This window comes from Oryctolagus cuniculus, chromosome 2 (genome assembly GCF_051225735.1).
Source record: "Oryctolagus cuniculus isolate XC-2025 breed Fujian yellow rabbit chromosome 2, ASM5122573v1, whole genome shotgun sequence".
NCBI classification, from domain to species: domain Eukaryota; kingdom Metazoa; phylum Chordata; class Mammalia; order Lagomorpha; family Leporidae; genus Oryctolagus; species Oryctolagus cuniculus.
This window is the reverse complement of record NC_142868.1, coordinates 179,763,148-179,781,325: the sequence shown is the minus strand read 5'-3', so window position 1 is coordinate 179,781,325 and position 18,178 is coordinate 179,763,148. Positions and strand designations below refer to the sequence as shown.

Sequence of the window (18,178 nt, the reverse complement as noted above, 5' to 3'; positions counted from 1 at the left end):
CAACTTTTCAAAGACTCATAACTTTCATAAAAATTAGGTTCTTATTCAGGCCTAGTTTTGTATCATCCTAGGAATCATGTTGACTCCAAGTCAAGCTTAATATCACTTTATTTTTTATTTTTATTTATTTACTTTTATTTACTTGAAAGGCAGAGAGACAGACACAGATATTCCAGCTTTTGGTTTCTCCCCAACAGCAATAGTCAGGGCTGGGCCAGGCCAAAGTCTGGAGCCTGGAACTACATCCAGATCTCCCACACGAATGTCAGGGGCTCAAGCACCTGGACCATCTTCTGCTGCCTTTCTAAGCACATTAGCAGGGAGCTTGTTCTGAAGCTGGGCAACTGGGTTCAACCCGGTGCTTTGATGTGGGATGCTGACATTGCAAGCAGCTGCTTAACCCATTATATCACAGCGCTGGCCCCCCAATACTATTTTTTTCTTTTTTGACAGGCAGAGCGGACAGTGAGAGAGAGAGACAGAGAGAAAGGTCTTCCTTTGCCATTGGTTCACCCTCCAATGGCCGCCGCGGCCGGCGCACCGCGCTGATCCAATGGCAGGAGCCAGGTGCTTCTCCTGGTCTCCCATGGGGTGTAAGACCCAAGCACTTGGGGCCATCCTCCACTGCACTCCGTGGCCACAGCAGAGAGCTGGCCTGGAAGAGGGGCAACCGGGCAGAATCTGGCGCCCCGACCGGGACTAGAACCTGATGTGCTGGCGCCGCAAGGCAGAGGATTAGCCTAGTGAGCCGCGGCGCCGGCCCCCCCAATACTATTAGAAATGTAACTTGAAGTGGTACTTGGTTTTTGATGTCCTATATATTGGGTGTTTTTTTTTTTTTTTTTTGACAGGCAGAGTTAGTGAGACAGAAAAGTCTTCTTCCATTGGTTTACCCCCTAAATGGCCGCTATGGTTGGCGCGCTGCACCGATCCGAAGCCAGGAGTCAGGTGCTTCTTCCTGGTCTCCCATGCAGGTGCAGGGCCCAAGCACTTGGGCCATCCTCCACTGCCTTCCCAGGCTACAGCAGAGAGCTGGACTGGAAGAGGAGCAACCGGGACAGAATCCGGCGCCCCGACTGGGACAAGAACCTGGGGTACCAGCACCACAGGTGGAGGATTAGCCAAGTGAGCCGCAGTGCCAGCTTATATAATGGTTTCTTTATACTCATTTATGTCATCAGTTTATTTTTGCTAGTAATGCTTACAGCTTTGTTGTAAGTTTTTTTGAATTGAGAAATGCAACAGTTTTTTAGTTTTCTCAAAGGACCTATACTTTGTTATGTTTATGGTCCAGTTATTGCCTACCAATAATTAGTTAATTAGCAGTTTGTATCTGTATCAATACTAATGTTGTCAATATATAGTGGCTTTTTAATGGCTATTATCTTTACTTTGAGTGATTAGCATATCAAAGAGTACAGTGGAATGACAAATTGCACTTTTGTTTACTTTCATTTTGAAGGCTAATTTTTAATTTTTTTTGCTATACCCTGTTGATATTTACAAAGAGCCCTAATTGACAATAGCTATAAGTGAGTCATTATGGTCTAGCTAGAAATGTTGAACCTAATTAGTAGATATTTCCTTCCTTGGCTGACACATGGATCTGTTTTTATTATTGTTTTTAAAGATTTATTTATTTGAAAGGCATTTACACACACACACACAAACACACAGAGAGAGAGAGAGAGAGAGAGAGAGAGAGAGGGAGAATATCTTCCATCCACTGGTTTGTTCCCCAAATGGCTACAAAGGCCGAATCTAGCCAAGTTGAAGCCAGGAGCCAGGAACTCCAACTAGGTCTCCCATGTGGGCCGCAAGGAGCCAACCAATTGGGACATCTTCTACTGCTTTCTTGGGCTCATTAGCAGAGAGCTGGATTGGAAGTGGAGCAGCCAGGACTCCAATCAATATGGAGATGCCAGCATCTCAGGTGGTGGCTTAGCCTGTTGCACCACAATGCCAGCCCTGTGGATCAGATTTGAGTTTTTCTTAATAAAATCCCATGTAATAGACATAAGGGACTAAAGAGATAAATTTAAAAAATTTTTCTAAATGAAAACATTTTCCACTTAATTCTATCAGCTATGAATCCTGAAGCCCAATTAGTTTTGTTTAGAAAAGCAAGTTCAATGGTTTATCTTACTCATTTAGTCATTCTTCTCATCATTCCTGCGTTAATTCAGTGTATTTCTTTTTGTTTTGTTTTGTTTTGTTTTTTGACAGGCAGAGTGGACAGTGAGAGAGAGAAACAGAGAGAAAGGTCTTCCTTTGCTGTTGGTTCACCCTCCAATGGCCACCGCGGCCGGTGCGCTGCAGCCGGCGCACCGCGCTGATCCGATGGCAGGAGCCAGGTGCTTCTCCTGGTCTCCCATGGGGTACAGGGCCCAAGCACTTGGGCCATCCTCCACTGCACTCCGGGGCCACAGCAGAGAGCTGGCCTGGAAGAGGGGCAACCGGGACAGAATCTGGCACCCTGACCGGGACTAGAACCCCGTGTGCTGGCGCCGCAAGGCGGAGGATTAGCCTAGTGAGCCGCGGCGCCGGCTATTCAGTGTATTTCTTTTTTCTTTGTCAGTATGCGATGGATGGACCATATTCCAGACACTGTGGATGCAAAAATAGGACAATCTCCCAAGCTGCCAAAAACTCACCTATAGTGAATTTGGGGAACCCCTTGCTGCTTTCATCAAGTGCTGAGTCAGATCCACTGTTAACGCTCAGCAATATCTGGCCATCATTGCCTCACCATTTGTATGTTAGTGCCTGACCCACTTTTATAAGGGGAAGAGGCAATATTCTTCTTGAGTTTTAGCAGATTCGGCATCTTTTCCTCTATTTTAGCCTGCTGCAGTTTCAAATAGAGCAGATAGAAAGCCCTGAAAATGTATACTTGTACAGTTTAAAATGTCCCCTACTATGCTATAACCACCCCCTGTTTTCCAAATGCTGCCATTAGTGGTTACAATAATCATCTGTAATGTTAGCTTCTAAGAACCATGGTACAAGAGCTTCTTTTCTAATTTCCCAGATGGGAGGGAACACATGTACAAGCCTGTTAGAGTTACAGAAACTGGAAAGAGCCCTGTGCGGACTCGTATTTTTGGAACTTTTTGGGCTTATTTAAGCACTCAAAATCAAACTTAGGTATCCATTAGGAATCAAATAACAATTCAGGGAAAACGCATGTGCTACTCCAAGAGGAATAAAAGATTAAAGTCGTTCATAAAACAAACTCATGGAAATAGCTAGGTGCATATTCAGACTAATGTTTTGTATACTTTTTGCAGGATGTCAGATGATAAATGTAGATTATATAAACCAGGGTCATTCCATTTGTTTAGAGGATTGTTCTTGAGCATTTCTGTTCTTTACTGCAGGAGTGAAATAGAAAGTTAAAAAATAGGAAAAGGAAATTTATGCTTAGATATAAAGAATGAAGTTGCAAATTAAAAAGCATGTCAGTGGTCAGCAGTTTCTTGCAGTGTGTTCATCAAGTGTTTGTGAATTGTGTTTATGGTCTCCAGCGTTGGCCTTGCACAGGAAACTCAGTGGTTGGGGCAGGTATCTGAAAGGCAATGTTATTTTGTCTTTTTCTTAAGGTGATGAACCTAACTATCAAGACAACTGCTTCTACACTTAGATAATAAAATTAATTTTTCTCTATGAATATGATTTCTTCAAGGTCAGCACCAACTTCAGTTTTAGATATTTTATGGGTTTTAAAGTATATATAATTAGATAGATAGTTTTTGCTTCTTGAGGACCATAAGTGTTCTTAAAAATTTCCATCCTCATTTTATGGCAGTAAAAATTCAAGGTTGAATGTCATGTGGAAAAAAGCAAGTGATAGGAAATTCAGACTCCAAATCTGGGTGCTCCTTCTAAAATAGCTAGCTCTAAAGAACTTGTTGTGTTATTGGATGTGGGAGCAAGGAATTAGCACTCAATTTTCTAGACATCATTGGTCACCAAAACTTTTGTAAGGTAGATTCCTGAAAAATCACTAGACTTAGAGAGTAAAGATTCAGAATTAAAATTCATTAAAAAAAAAAAAAAAAAACAACACCTCTCCAGACGGCCCCCCCCCCCCGCCAACACACACACGCACACACACACAAAGCACTCATTTGTTCACTTATTTATTTGGACAACAAACACTGAGTAGCTTCAGTGTGCCAAGTTCTCTTATCCACCATCCACACACTATCACCACTGCCCTCCAGTTTAGGAAAACAAAAACAAAGCAACACGTCTTATATCATGTCACCCAGAAATATATTCTAGAAGTATTACAAATCTCCCTGTAAAAATAAATTTATAGTAATGTTAGATGAAAAACCAGAGAAGCAGTTATGTAGACTCAGAATTATTGGTCAGATTCAACTGTAGAAATCTAAGTTTTCTGTGGTGGTAGAAGAGCCTCCAAAGTAAAAAGTCAAAAGCTAGACTGCAAGAAGAATTTATAACACAGGTGATAGCAGTGTTAACAAATCTAATTAAAAAACAGCAAAATGACCAAGAGCCTTAAAGCAAAGTGGGTAATGTATTTGATCAGGAAATTTACATGACCAATAATCAAGTGAAAAGTTGCTTAGCCAGTTAAGATCACATTTTTTAAGCTTTTATTTAATAAATATAAATTTTGAAAGTACAATTTTTGGGTTATAGCGGCCCCCCCCCCATAATCACCCTCCCACCCGCAACCATCCCATCTCCCACTCCCTCTCCCATCCCATTCTTCATTAAGATTCATTTTTAATTATCTTTATATACAGAAGATCAACTTAGTATATACTAAGTAAAGATTTCAACAGTTTGCACACACGGGCACACAAAGTATAAAGTACTGTTTGAGTACTAGTTATAGCATTAATTCACATTGGACAACACATTAAGGACAGAGATCCTACATGGGGAGTAAGTGCACAGTGACTCCTGTTGTTGATTTAACAATTGACACTCTTATTTATGGCATTAGTAATCACCTGAGGCTCTTGTCATGAGCTGCCAAGGCTATGGAAGCCTCTTGAGTTTGCCAACTCCGACCTTATTTAGACAAGGCCATAATCAAAGTGGAAGTTCTCTCCTCCCTTCAGAGAAAGGTACCTCCTTCTTTGATGACCTGTTCTTTCTACTCGTCTGCTGGGATCTCACTCACAGAGATCTTTCATTTAGGTCATTTTTATTGCCACAGTGTCTTGGCTTTCCATTTTTAGCCAGATCCAAATGCCTTAAGGGCTGATTCTGAGGCCAGAGTGCTGTTTAGGACATCTGCCATTCTATTGAGTCTGCTGTGAATCCCACTTTCCATGTTGGATCGTTCTCTCTCTTTTTTATTCTATGTTAGTATTCGAAGACACTAGCCTTGTTTATGTGATCCCTTTGACACTTAATCCTATCATGATCAATTATGAACGTAAACTGGTCACTTTGATTAGTGAGATGGCATTGGTATATTCCAGCTTAATGAGATTTGGAATTCCATGGCACGTTTCTAGTTCTGCCATTAGGGGTAAGTCCAAGTGAGAATGTGCCAAACTTTACATCTCCTCCCTTTCTTATTCCCACTCTTATTTTTAACAGGGATAAATTTCAGTTAAATTTAAACACCTTAGAATAATTGTGTGTTTCAACCCATGGTATTAAGTAGAACAAGAAAATACTAGAAAGAATAAAATAGTAAGCTGTTCCTCGAAAGTCAGGACAAGGGCTGATCAAGTCATTGTTTCTCATAGTGTCAGTTTCACTTCTACAGGTTTCCTTTTAGGTGCTCAGTTAGTTGTCACTGATCAGGGAGAACAAATATGATATTTGTCCCTTTGGGACTGGCTTAATTCACTCAGCATGATGTTTTCCAGATTCCTCCATTTTGTTGCAAATGACTAGATTTCACTTTCTTTTAACTACTGTATAGTATTCTGTAGAGTACATTTCCCATAATTTATTTATCCAGTCTACTGTTGATGGGCATTTAGGTTGATTCCATGTTTTAGCTATTGTGAATTGAGCTGCAATAAACATTGAGGCACAAATAGCTCTTTTATTTGCCAATTTAATTTCCTTTGGGTAAATTCCAAGGAGTGGGATAGCTGGGTCATGTGGTAGGGCTATATTCGTGTTTCTGAGGAATCTCCAAACTGTCTTCCGTAGTGGCTTTACCAGTTTGCATTCCCACCAACAGTGGATTAGTGTGCCTTTTTCCCCACATCCTTGCCAGTATATGTTGTTAGTTGTTTTCTGTATGTAAGCCATTCTATCCATGGGTGAGGTGAAACTTCATTGTGGTTTTGATTTGCATTTCCCTGATGGCTAATGATCCTGAACATTTTTTCATGTGTCTGTTGGCCATTTGGATTTCTTTTGAAAAATTTCTATTTAGGTCCTGGCCCATCTCTTAAGTGGGTTGTTTGATTTGTTTTTGCGGAGTGTCCTGATCTCTTTGTAGATTCTGGTTATTAATCCTTTATCAGTTGCATAATTTGCACATATTTTTTCTCATTCTGTTGGTTGCCTCTTCACTTTCCTGACTGTTTCTTTTGCAGTTCAGAAACTTCTCAATTTGATGTAATTCCAGTTGGTAATTCTGGCTTTGACTGTTGTGCCTCTGGGGTCTTTTCCAAGATATCTTTGCCTGTGCCTATATCTTGCAGGGCTTCTCTGATGTTCTCTAATAATTGGATGGTGTGAGGTCGTAGATTTAGATCTTTAATCCATGTTGAGTGGATTTTTGTGTAAGGTGTAAGATAGGGGTCTTGCTTCATACTTCTACATGGAGATCACATTTTCTAACTATCAGATTGGCAGCATTATATCAAAAAGAGTGATAACGGCCAGTGTTACCCATTACTCAGGATGAGCGGAAACTAGCTCTCTCCTGCTGATGCAAATTCATGGGCCCAAATGTGAATAGCTGTACAAGTTTCAGGAAAATAATCCTAAATTCTGTTGAAATGTAAAATGCTCATAGCCCTTAGCCCAGCAATCTTAATTTTAGTTGTTTATTTTTTTTTAACTTTTATTTAATGAATATAAATTTCCAAAGTACAGCTTATGGATTACAATGGTTTTCCGCCCACCCCCCCATATCTTCCCTCCCACCCGCAACCCTCCCCTTTCCCTCTCCCTCCCCCCTTCCATTCACATCAAGATTCATTTTCAATTCTCTTTATATACAGAAGATCAGTTTAGCATATATTAAGTAAAGATTTCAACAGTTTGCACCCACATAGAAACACAAAGTGAAAAATACTGTTTGAGTACTAGTTATAGCATTAAATCACAATGTACAGCACGTTAAGGACAGAGATCCTACATGAGGAGTAAGTGCACAGTGACTCTTGTTGTTGACTTAACAAATTGACACTCTTGTTTATGGCATCAGTAATCACCCTAGGCTCTTGTCATGAGTTGCCAAGGCTATGGAAGCCTTTTGAGTTCACCAACTCTGATCATATTTAGACAAGGTCGTAGTAAAAGTGGAAGTTCTCTCCTCCCTTCAGAGAAGGGTACCTCCTTCTTTGATGACCTGTTGTTTTCACTGGGATCTCACTCGCGGAGATCTTTCATGTAGTTTTTTTTTTTTTTTTTTCCCAGAGTGTTTTGGCTTTCCATGCCTGTAATACTCTCATGGGCTTTTCAGCCAGATCCGCGTGCCTTAAGGGCTGATTCTGAGGCCAGAGTGCTGTTTAGGACTTCTGCCATTCTATGGGTCTGCTGTGTATCTCGCTTCCCATGCTGGATCATTCTCTCCCTTTTTTATTCTGTCAGCTAGTATTTGCAGACACTAGTCTTGTTTATGTGCTCCCTTTGGCTCTTAGACCTATCAGTGTGATCAGTTGTGAACAGAAATTGATCACCGGGACTAGTGAGATGGCATTGGTACATGCCACCTTGATGGGATTGAATTGGAATCCCCTGGTATGTTTCTAACTATACCGTTTGAGGTAAGTCAGCTTGAGCATGTCCCAAATTGCACATCTCTTCCCTCTCTTACTCCCGCTCTTATATTTAACAGCAATCACTTTTCAGTTAAGTTTCAACACTTGAGAATAACTGTGTATTGATTACAGTATTCAACCAAAAGTATTAAGTAGAACAAAATAAACAATTTTAGTTGTTTATTAAGAAATAGAAGTCCCAGGGCTGGCATTGTGGCATAGTGGATAAAGCTGCCACTTGGAACACCAGTGTCCAACATGGGTGCCATTTCATGTTTGGGGTGCTCCACTTCCAATCCAGCTCCCTGCTAATGACCTGTGAAAATCAGGGGAAGATGGCCTAAGTACTTGGGCCCCTGCCACCCATGTGGGAGACCCAGATGGAACTCCTGGCTCAGCTTTAGCCTGACCCAGCACTGGCCATTGAGGTCATCTGTGGAGCGCACCAGTGGATGGAAGATCTCTCTCTCTCTCTCTCTCTTCCTCTCTTCTTTCTCTCCCTCTCCCTCCCTCCCATCCTCCCTCTCTCCCCCACCCTGTAACTCTTTCAAAATAAATAAATGAAATAGAAGTCTCACTACTAAAAGACATACATACACACACACGTGAATATTTGTTGCAGTGCTATCAAATGGCTAAGAATTGCAAACAACCTGAAGGTCTGTTGCCAGGGAAATGGTTTAATAAAAAATAAATCCATGCCATGGAATATTATGTGGCTATTTAAGAAGCATTTGGTGGAGTTATATGTATAATATGATCCCATTAGGGGAAACAAAACAGAAGATTAAAGAGCTGTTTATATGCAAGGGTGTTTGCCCATGTGTTTGTGTGTTTATGAGCATAGAGAAAGCTGTTTAAAGTTATACACACAGCTAATATTTGTTACCTTAAAAGTGGAAGTGGAAGATTTTTATCTTTATAAACTTATATATAGTTGGACTTTGTTAGAACAAGCCCAATATTAGTAATGTAAAGCAAAAAAATTAAAAAATGAAGAATGAAAGTGGAAGAGGAACTGGCCAAAGAAACAGAAGACCAGGAGAATGGGATTTCTTAGAAGCAAGGAAAGAGAATTTTCGGAGGCAAATGATCATCTTTGTCAGATTTAGACAGTACGTAAAAAAGGAAAAAGTGTTGGCTGCTTGCAGTTGGAGCAGTCTTGGTGAAGTAGCACAGCCAGTAGGCTACTCAGGGATGTGTGGGAGAGAAGGGGTTAGAGAGGGAGTGTAGACCACTCTTTGGGTTTGTTTGTGAAGGAGAGGAAAGAGATGAGAGAGAAGCCAGGAGATAGGTAGAGTCCAGCGAGACTCTTTCCTTTGGTTTTAACATTTCAAGTTTTTTAGCATGAGAGACTAGGGTTCCTTGGGGCTGCGGATGTATATCATCCTTCCATATCTTCCAGGCTCAGGAGGCAGCTCAAGGAGACTGAAGGCATTAGAGCTGAGCGGAGTGAGCATAATGGCTAGCTTCCTGGGTTGCAGGAAAAGAAGAGGTGGGGCTACTTTGAGACAGATGAAAGATAAGATTCTTATCGGAGATTCTCAATGCTCAAGGGGTGGTGAATCTTTAAGTCCAACTTGAGAGTCCCCTGAGCCTACCTGAGGACATAGGAACTGATCCAGAAATAGAGGTCAAGTCTTTCCAGTCCCTGTGAATGAAAGACATGCAATTCTATTAAGTGTTTTAAATTTTTGTATTTTTTTAACTTTTATTTAATAAATATAAATTTCCAAAGTACAACTTTTGGATTATAGCGGCTTTTTCCTCCCATATTCCTCCCTCCCACCCGCAACCATCCCATCTCCCACTCCTTCTCCCATCCCATTCTTCATTAAGATTCATTTTTAATTATCTTTATATACAGAAGATCAACTTAGTATATACTAAGTAAAGATTTCAACAGTTTGCACACACGGGCACACAAAGTATAAAGTACTGTTTGAGTACTAGTTATAGCATTAATTCACATTGGACAACACATTAAGGACAGAGATCCTACATGGGGAGTAAGTGCACAGTGACTCCTGTTGTTGATTTAACAATTGACATTCTTATTTATGGCATTAGTAATCACCTGAGGCTCTTGTCATGAGCTGCCAAGGCTATGGAAGCCTCTTGAGTTTGCCAACTCCGACCTTATTTAGACAAGGCCATAATCAAAGTGGAAGTTCTCTCCTCCCTTCAGAGAAAGGTACCTCCTTCTTTGATGACCTGTTCTTTTCACTGGGATCTCACTCGCGGAGATCTTTCATTTAGGTTTTTTTTTCTTTTTTTGCCAGAGTATCTTGGCTTTCCATGCCTGAAATATTCTCATGGGCTTTTTAGCCTGATCTGAATGCCTTAAGGGCTGATTCTGAGGCCAGAGTGCTGTTTAGGACATCTGCCATTCTATTGAGTCTGCTGTGTATCCTGCTTCCCATGTTGGATCGTTCTTTCCTTTTTAATTCTATCAGTTAGTATTAGCAGACACTAGTCTTATTTATGTGATCCCTTTGACTCTTAATACTATCATTATGATCAATTATGAACGTAAACTGGTCACTTTGATTAGTGAGATGGCTTTGGTACATGCCACCTTGATGAGATTGAATTGGAATCCCTTGGCACGTTTCTAACTCTACCATTAGGGGGTAGTCCAATTGAGCATGTGCCGAATTGTACATCTCCTCCCTTTCTTATTCCCACTCTTATTTTTAACAGGGATAAATTTTCAGTTAAATTTAAACACTTTAGATAATTGTGTGTTAATTACGAAGTTCAACCAGTAGTATTAAGTAGAACAAAAAAAACTAAAAGGAATAAAATAGTAAGCTGTTCCTCGAAAGTCAGGACAAGGGCTGGTCAAATCATTGTTTCTCATAGTTGTCAGTTTCACTTCTACAGGTTTCCATTTAGGTGCTCAGTTAGTTGTCACTGATCAGGGAGAACATAAAATATTTGTCCCTTTGGGACTGGCTTAATTCACTCAGCATGATGTTTTCCAGATTCCTCCATTTTGTTGCAAATGACCAGAGTTCATTTTTTTTTTACTGCTGTAGGGAGGGAGGGAGATTGGAGGTGACCAAGGTAGTGAGGGAAGTATGGTTGTCTTCTTGGAAATGTACCTGTGGAATACATAAAATCTGTTCTGTTTATATTAATAAAGAAATTTTAAAATAGAAAAATTTTGTATTTTACTTGAAGCTACCACCAACCAAAAATAAAATATTAAAGCTTACTAAAATGGGATACTTACAAATTAAGATCAATATGCTACCAGATTTATCTCAATTCAGTGTTTTTTTTAGAAGTCTGGCAGGCACTTGACACTTGGCAATAATTGTAAAGTACATGCTTGTAGTTGTAAGTTCCACAATCTTGATTTTGGATACTTCATCAGTGTGTCATCAGTGCTGGCTGGAGTTTGTTATGACATTTAATTGCTTCTATTCTTAAGCTTAAAAAAATCTATTTATTTGTTTGTTTATGTTTGTGTGTGAGAGAGAAGAAGAGCGAGAGTGCATACGTTCCCTTCTACCTGTTCACTCCGCAAATATCTGCAATGGCTGGAGCCAGAAATCCAATCCAGGTCTTTCACATGGGTAACATTTACCCCAATTACTTGAGCCATCACCAAGGCCTCCTCTCAGGGTCAGCATTAGTAAGAAGCTGGAGCCAGAAGCTAGAACCAGTTATCAAACATAAGTACTTCAGTATGGGACACAGGCATTGTAACCAGTGTCCTGCCCACGAGGCTAAATACCCTCCCCATTCTTGATTCTTAATTATAAATCACAGTAAGGTCAGCTTTACTGTTAAAAAGTTTAGTTTATTGTGGGTTATTTGGTTAACCTCATAGTGTTTATTGGTACACACTTGGATCAACAGTGTTTTTGTCTTACAGTGTTCTTATAATTGGACTTCTAAAATATGTATGGATGTGTCTTGTGGTTCTCATGTGAATCACCCATAATCATTTCATAAAGCAGATGTGTACCTAACTCCTCTGCCGTCTGCTTGCGTAGTGACATGCTTCATGGTGATTTGTTTCCTAGGAATTTTTGTTATTTAAATAACAACATTATGTAAAGGTAGGTATAATAAAATTACTGGGTACTATAACATTTTGTTGTTTTTTTAGTATATAAATCATGTTCAAAGCAATGTTGACTGCAATTTGTCAGCTGTACTTTTTTTGTCTATTACTTTGTTATCACAGATTCACTCCCCCTACCCCTGAATGGGGGCACACGTGAGATATGTGGTGGTCTTTTGCCCGATTATGGTAACTTCTGGTCAGGAAGTTTGGCAGCCATTCTTTCTGAGTGGAGTGATAATGTTGGTGGCAGAAGACATGCTGAGCTGTTCAGGTGGAGCAAGGGGAACCCTCAACTATCAGTGCAGCGGTGGACTGCGAGCTCCTCACTCACAGGAGGAGGTGACGTGAGCAGGTGCTGATCGTTTTCCTTTCACTTCCTGTCTAAGGATGTAAATGAAGATCCTGGAGAAGATGTGGCCCTCCTTTCTGTCAGCTTTGAGGATACTGAAGCCACCCAAGTGTACCCCAAGCTGTACTTGTCACCCCGAATTGAACAGTAAGTGTCAGCGTCATTAATGTTACATAACCTGGTGCTTCGACTTGCTCATGTGTCTCACTCTTTCTTTTGCCATTATGAACTCCTAAAATTATTTCTTTTTATGCATGTTTTTTTCCTTAAAAATTCCATGTATGAGAGGTTTAAACTACAGAGTAAATGCAGTTTGGATTTGCCCCTGCATTCTTTTCCTAAGTCTGCTGTGCAGTTTGGGTTATGACTGCCCCTACATAAAGAAAGGGGAGGAGACAGAGTGGGTCCAAAATTGTGATGTCCTTCAGGGGTGTCCGGGGGTACAAGTGGTAGTAGCCCGAAGAAGACTGCTGAGCAGTGTGCGGCTTCGTGTCTTAGTATTTGTAACTCTCGGAGTTGCTGCAAAAGCAGAAGCATTCTCTTTAACATACTCAGCAGATGTTTATTCAGAAGTCACTGCAGGTGATAGAACAAGTAGCAGCTTTAAGCATGGTGTTTGAGTTCGTTTTCTGTGTCTAAATAAATATATATGATTTTACACAACATCCAGCTATATGGCGGAAGGAGTTTGATAGCACACTTGTGTTCTAACCAAGTAACTTTTCTCATCAGTAATGAATAAGGACTGGCTTCACAATGTGCTTATTGTTGGCTAAATGCTTTAGTAGCTTGTTCTACTTCAAAGGAAGCTGAGGTTCATTGAAAATGGATTATAAGCAGATTTGGTTGGGAACTTAGGACAAAATTTTCATCGGCATTTAAGAGTTTTCACAGACACTGATTGAAATGTGTTATTAAAATTCTCTGTAAGTCATTTAGTCAGGGCTGGCTGATTTCTGTCTGTGAGAAGATGTGGTCACCATCCATTTTCACCCCCTCCGGCTTTGGTTGTTCTAATTTATGATCATGGACACATCATCTTGCAAACTGATATAATACAGCTAGTTATACTCAAGTGTGGGAGATTCTGGGCATCAGTGTTCCATAGGCATTCTCTCATGTATTGACTTTATGTCCAACAGCACCTAGAACAGGATTTTACATTGGAATAGCAAGTGCTCGTGCATGTTTTAATATTTCAAACTGAAAATACTGACCCATGTTAGTAAGGAATCAAAAGGTGCTAGAGATAGTAAGTGCGATGCTGAGATGCAAGGCTGTAGGACCAAGCTGACTAGATCTGAACCTAGGTTTGGCTGCCTACCAGTGGGCACAATATTTGACATCTCTGAACTTGTTTCCTCAGTTGTAAAATAGGGGTTGTAATACTGATTTCACAGTGCTGTTTTGAGTAATATATTAAATACTGTTGATAACAAATGGATTATAGGGTCTGGCACTATAGCAAAAACTCAGCAAGTATTACCTATTGGTGTTGTGATTACTGATATGGGTAAGCCAGTGGTTAGCAGGGACAAGTTGGGCAGAAAGTATAAATAAGTGAGCAAATAAGTAGTTCAAGAGTAGCTACTCTGTATGTGCTTAATGAGTTAAATTAAGAAGATGTTTTGCTGATGAGAAAAGAGACTTCAGTAAATAATCCCAAGATGGGAGTAATAGGAATATATTAGTTAAGCTGCAGGCAAACCATTGCTAGCTTAGGAAAACATTTTTTGAAGTTATTGCACCAAGTTTGCAAATAAACTGGCTAGTAAAAATAATCTCTAAGAACATGTACAAATAAAAAATGAAAGATATGATATGAAAATTTATTTGGAAAGACTATAATTTAAAAGACGTCTTTCTTATTTCCAAATTCCAGCTTTCCATATTTGCTCCCTCTCTTTATGTTAAAAACTGGTCACAGCCATTCCTTCCAGATCTGTTTGCTATTACTTGCATTCACATAGCCTGTCCTGTAGCCGGACCTGACCAGTTCTCTCAATTCATGTCTGTTCTGTTGTCTTTGTGCCTTTGCTAAAGTTGTTCCTTCCGTGCACAATACCCTTCTCCAGCCCCTCTTCCTGTTGAAATACTGTACATTTTCTAAGGTTTTATTCAAATGCTGTCTCTACCAACCATTTGCCTTTGCATATTAATCTATCCTTTCATGGAGCTGTTTTCAACACTGAACTATTATACTAATTTTGTGAACTGTACACCATAGCTTTGGTTGGTGATGCATTGTTTTATTTAAATCTTTGTAAGCTAGTAGTGGGTAAGGAACAAGTCTTTTCATTCCTTTATTGCATTGCACAGATGCAGTGTGCAGTAAATAGTTGTGTAAGGGCAGTCTTACTAGGTTGATAAGCAAATCTCACAAAAATATTTGAAAATGCTATATTGGAAGGTCTTGTATTTTTCTTGGTTAATACAAATTCATTTGGTGGAACTATATATATAAAGCTAAATTATACTACCAAAAGTTGTTATATCCTAAGTAAAGGTTTTCAAAAATCATGCTTTAGAGAAAGCTTAAAATGGAAAATAGTACACTTGGGGTATGACTTTTTAAGGACTTATATATTTGCTAAACTTATTACAATAGTTCCCCCTTATCCATGGTTTTGCAGGGTTTTATTCATGTGTGGTCAACTAGTCTGAAAATATTAAATGGAAAATTCCAGAAATAACCAGTTTATAAGTTTTAAATTATATCCTTCTAAGTAGCATGATGAACTCTCTTGCCATTCCATCCCAGCTGGAATGTGATATATCCACACTATATATGCTGCCCTCCTGTCAGTCACTTAGTAGTCATCTCACATATGAGGTCAGTTGTCACGGTATCATGGTGCCTGTGTCAAAGTCACCTTTATTTTTCCTGATAATACCTCCAAAGTGGAAGAGTAGTGATGTTGGCAATTCAGATATGCCACAGAGTAGCTGAAAAGTGCTGCTTTTAAGTTAAAAAGAAGAAAATTCTCAAAATAATAAAAGAAATCAAATACTGAGGTTGGTAAGATCTATAGTAAGAATGAATCGTCTATCCATGAAATTATGAAAAACAAAAAAGAAATTTCTGCTGGTTTTGTTGTTATACTTCAGACTGTACATGTCATGATGGTTCTACTTCATTATTAGTTATTGTTAATTTCTTATTGTGCATAACTTATAAATTCAGCTTTATCATAGGTATGTATATGTAGGAGAAACATAAGCTATTTAGAGTTTGACACTAGCCAGAATTTTAGACATCCAGTGAGGATCTTGGATTGTATCTCCCACATAAAAAGGAAGTTTATTATAATATCTTTGGTTAATTCTTGCAGAGTTCAAAGCAAAGAACAGTGGTAATACTATTCCAGAAACCTGCTGTGGTCATAGGGCAGGTTTTAAGAAGTGAGTGAATAAGGCCAGCGCCGCAGCTCAATAGGCTAATCTTCCGCCTGCGGCACCGGCACACTGGGTTCTAGTCGCGGTTGGGGCACCGGATTCTGTCCCGGTTGCCCCTTTTCCAGGCCAGCTCTCTGCTGTGGCCAGGGAGTGCAGTGGAGGATGGCCCGAGTGCTTGGGCCCTGCACCCCATGGGAGACCAGGAGAAGCACCTGGCTCCTGCCTTCAGATAGGCGCGGTGCGCCAGCTGCGGTGTGCCGGCTGCGGCGGCCATTGGAGGGTGAACCAACGGCAAAAGGAAGACGTTTCTCTCTGTCTCTCTCTCTCTCACTGTCCACTCTGCCTGTACCCCCCCCCCAAAAATAATAATTAATTAATTTAAAAAAAAAAAGAAGTGAGTGAATAGGGGTTGGTACTATTTTTAATTGTGGTGAGCTGTCATTTGTTACCTGTGTTTCGTATTACTCTGTCAACTCTTCGCTATCCCAGCATTGATGATAGACTCAGAGCTGGAGAGTTCTTTCAGGAGTCATGGGAAAAGCATGTGGTGTGACCCGCCCAAAGCTGATGCCAGACTCTTGCCCTAGCTGAGGCTTGTTCTTCTTTTGGCTTCTGCTATGGCTCTTTCTAGGAAGTCCCAAACCCCATGCAATCCCTTTCACAGGCAGAGCCTAAAGAAACCAAAAGCTTGGGTCACATTCAGTACCAATCATGAAGAGAACCTTGCATTCCCACCGTCCCAGTTCATGGGTAGAGAGAGACCTCTGGAGCCCAGGAGAAACCCCTTTCCAGTCCAGCTATTATCTTTCTGCCCCAGTGAGTCCATCAAGTGGGCAAGGATATTGTGATCACATGAACTAGACCTAGAAATTGGAAAAGCAAAAGGCTACTTTGGGTCTTGTCGTCACATGTAGGAGAAGAGATCAATTTGTTATATCCTAAATGTTTCCAAAAACATGGATACCAAATGTCCCCAGAATAGACAATCCCAACAAAAGGGAACATCTGTCAGATACATTGGTACAACACTCCCAAGTGTATTATAATTTGATGAAGCTCTGAAATGTGATCCCACTTCTGAAGTCTGTGTGTTTACCCAGGGTCCAGGAATAGTTGTCTGGTGTCTCTGGCAGCCCTGGCGCACACAGCCGCATGCCCTTATGGTGCTTAGATGCAGTTCGTTCCCAGGTCTCTCACTGCACGTGAATATGGCTTGGAAAGTAAATGCTTCCAAGAAGAATTTTGTTGTGCTCTTCTTGCACAAGGGACGTGTATGAAATAAACACATTTCAGGCCCACCATATTTGGTTCCCCAGGAACTAAAATCAGTGAGTTGAATTAGATACTAAGTTCTTTTCGTTTTTTTAAGAAGTAGTAAGTTATGCAAAAAAAAAAAAAAAAAAAAGTTAGTAGTCAGTGATGCAAAATAGATTTTGGTTGAATATTAGAGAAGGAAAAAAATAGTTTCTAAGCCATTGCCTTTTTTTTTTTCCTGGCAGAAAAGCTGTGAATTTTAGGGTTACATCATCAGAGCTGGCACTCGACATGCCCTACCTTTCCTTCGTTCCCAGACTGTTGGCAGTTCCAGCAGTAAAACCAAAGGTTAAATGGGTACCAGAGACTGCACAGGCCTCTTCCCCAAAAGGTGTGGGCCCTTTTCTTGGCTCCAGCTAGTTTGTGGGAGTGGTTTCAAGAAAACCAGCTGCGTCACTCCCTATGCTGTTCCCACTTGGTGCACAAAAAGAGGGCTTCAGCCCCTGAGGCAGACCAGGTGGCATGTTTCACAAGTACAGAATTTGTTTTTAGAACTTGTGTTGTTAAGCCACAGGCCGCCTCGGAAATCAGTTCTCAAAGCTTACCAGCCCATAAATGCTCGCTCTTAGAGAGGCTTGGTGCCTGCAAACATGCATGTATTCATCCTGTAAGGCAACAAACCCTGGTGAGAATTGGCCAAGTGTAAAAGCCTTTGCTACATGCTTCAGAGGCTAGCAAGAGAAATGAAATAGGGCCGTGCCCGTAACTTGCCTGCGATATAGGAAGGAGGATGAGAGTAAGTGTGGCAAGTTGCAGCTTGTGGTTCAGTGCAGCAGGAGCTCCCTGCTCCTTCCCTCATTGGCTGGTAATCTTGGCCCAGTTACTTCTCCTTTCTTTCATCGCATCTTCTGTGAAGAGGGACAAGTCTAAGTTTCAGTGCAGCTACTTCAGGCAGGGTGGATGTGAAAGGACCTACTACAGCCCTTGGCCCATCCTTGATGTTCAGTTAGTGCTCCTTGAGTTGCAAAAACACCAAAGAAAAGCCTTCCTCAGTACTGTAAGAGTTCAAGGGAGGAAGAGATGGTATTTCCACTTGACCTGGTGGAAAGGGGGCTTTGAAAGATTAGGGGAAGCCTGGCTTTTCCAATGGATTGAGGC

At 40.6% G+C, this 18,178-nt stretch overlaps 1 protein-coding gene across 6 annotated transcripts in view; it reads left to right on the top strand.

The window, feature by feature from the left end:
* The window catches only part of BABAM2 (BRISC and BRCA1 A complex member 2), a 488,359-nt gene that overhangs the window by 265,761 nt on the left and 204,420 nt on the right, over positions 1–18,178 (top strand). For all 6 annotated transcript variants that reach the window (XR_016229520.1, XM_017340849.4, XM_002709945.6 and 3 more), the window contains one exon: positions 12,408–12,517. Coding sequence is in view for 5 of the 6 variants with exons in the window: in XM_017340849.4 (XP_017196338.1) it covers positions 12,408–12,517 (110 nt within the window). In the remaining variant the exon portion in view is untranslated. The remainder of the gene's footprint in view (positions 1–12,407; positions 12,518–18,178) is intronic.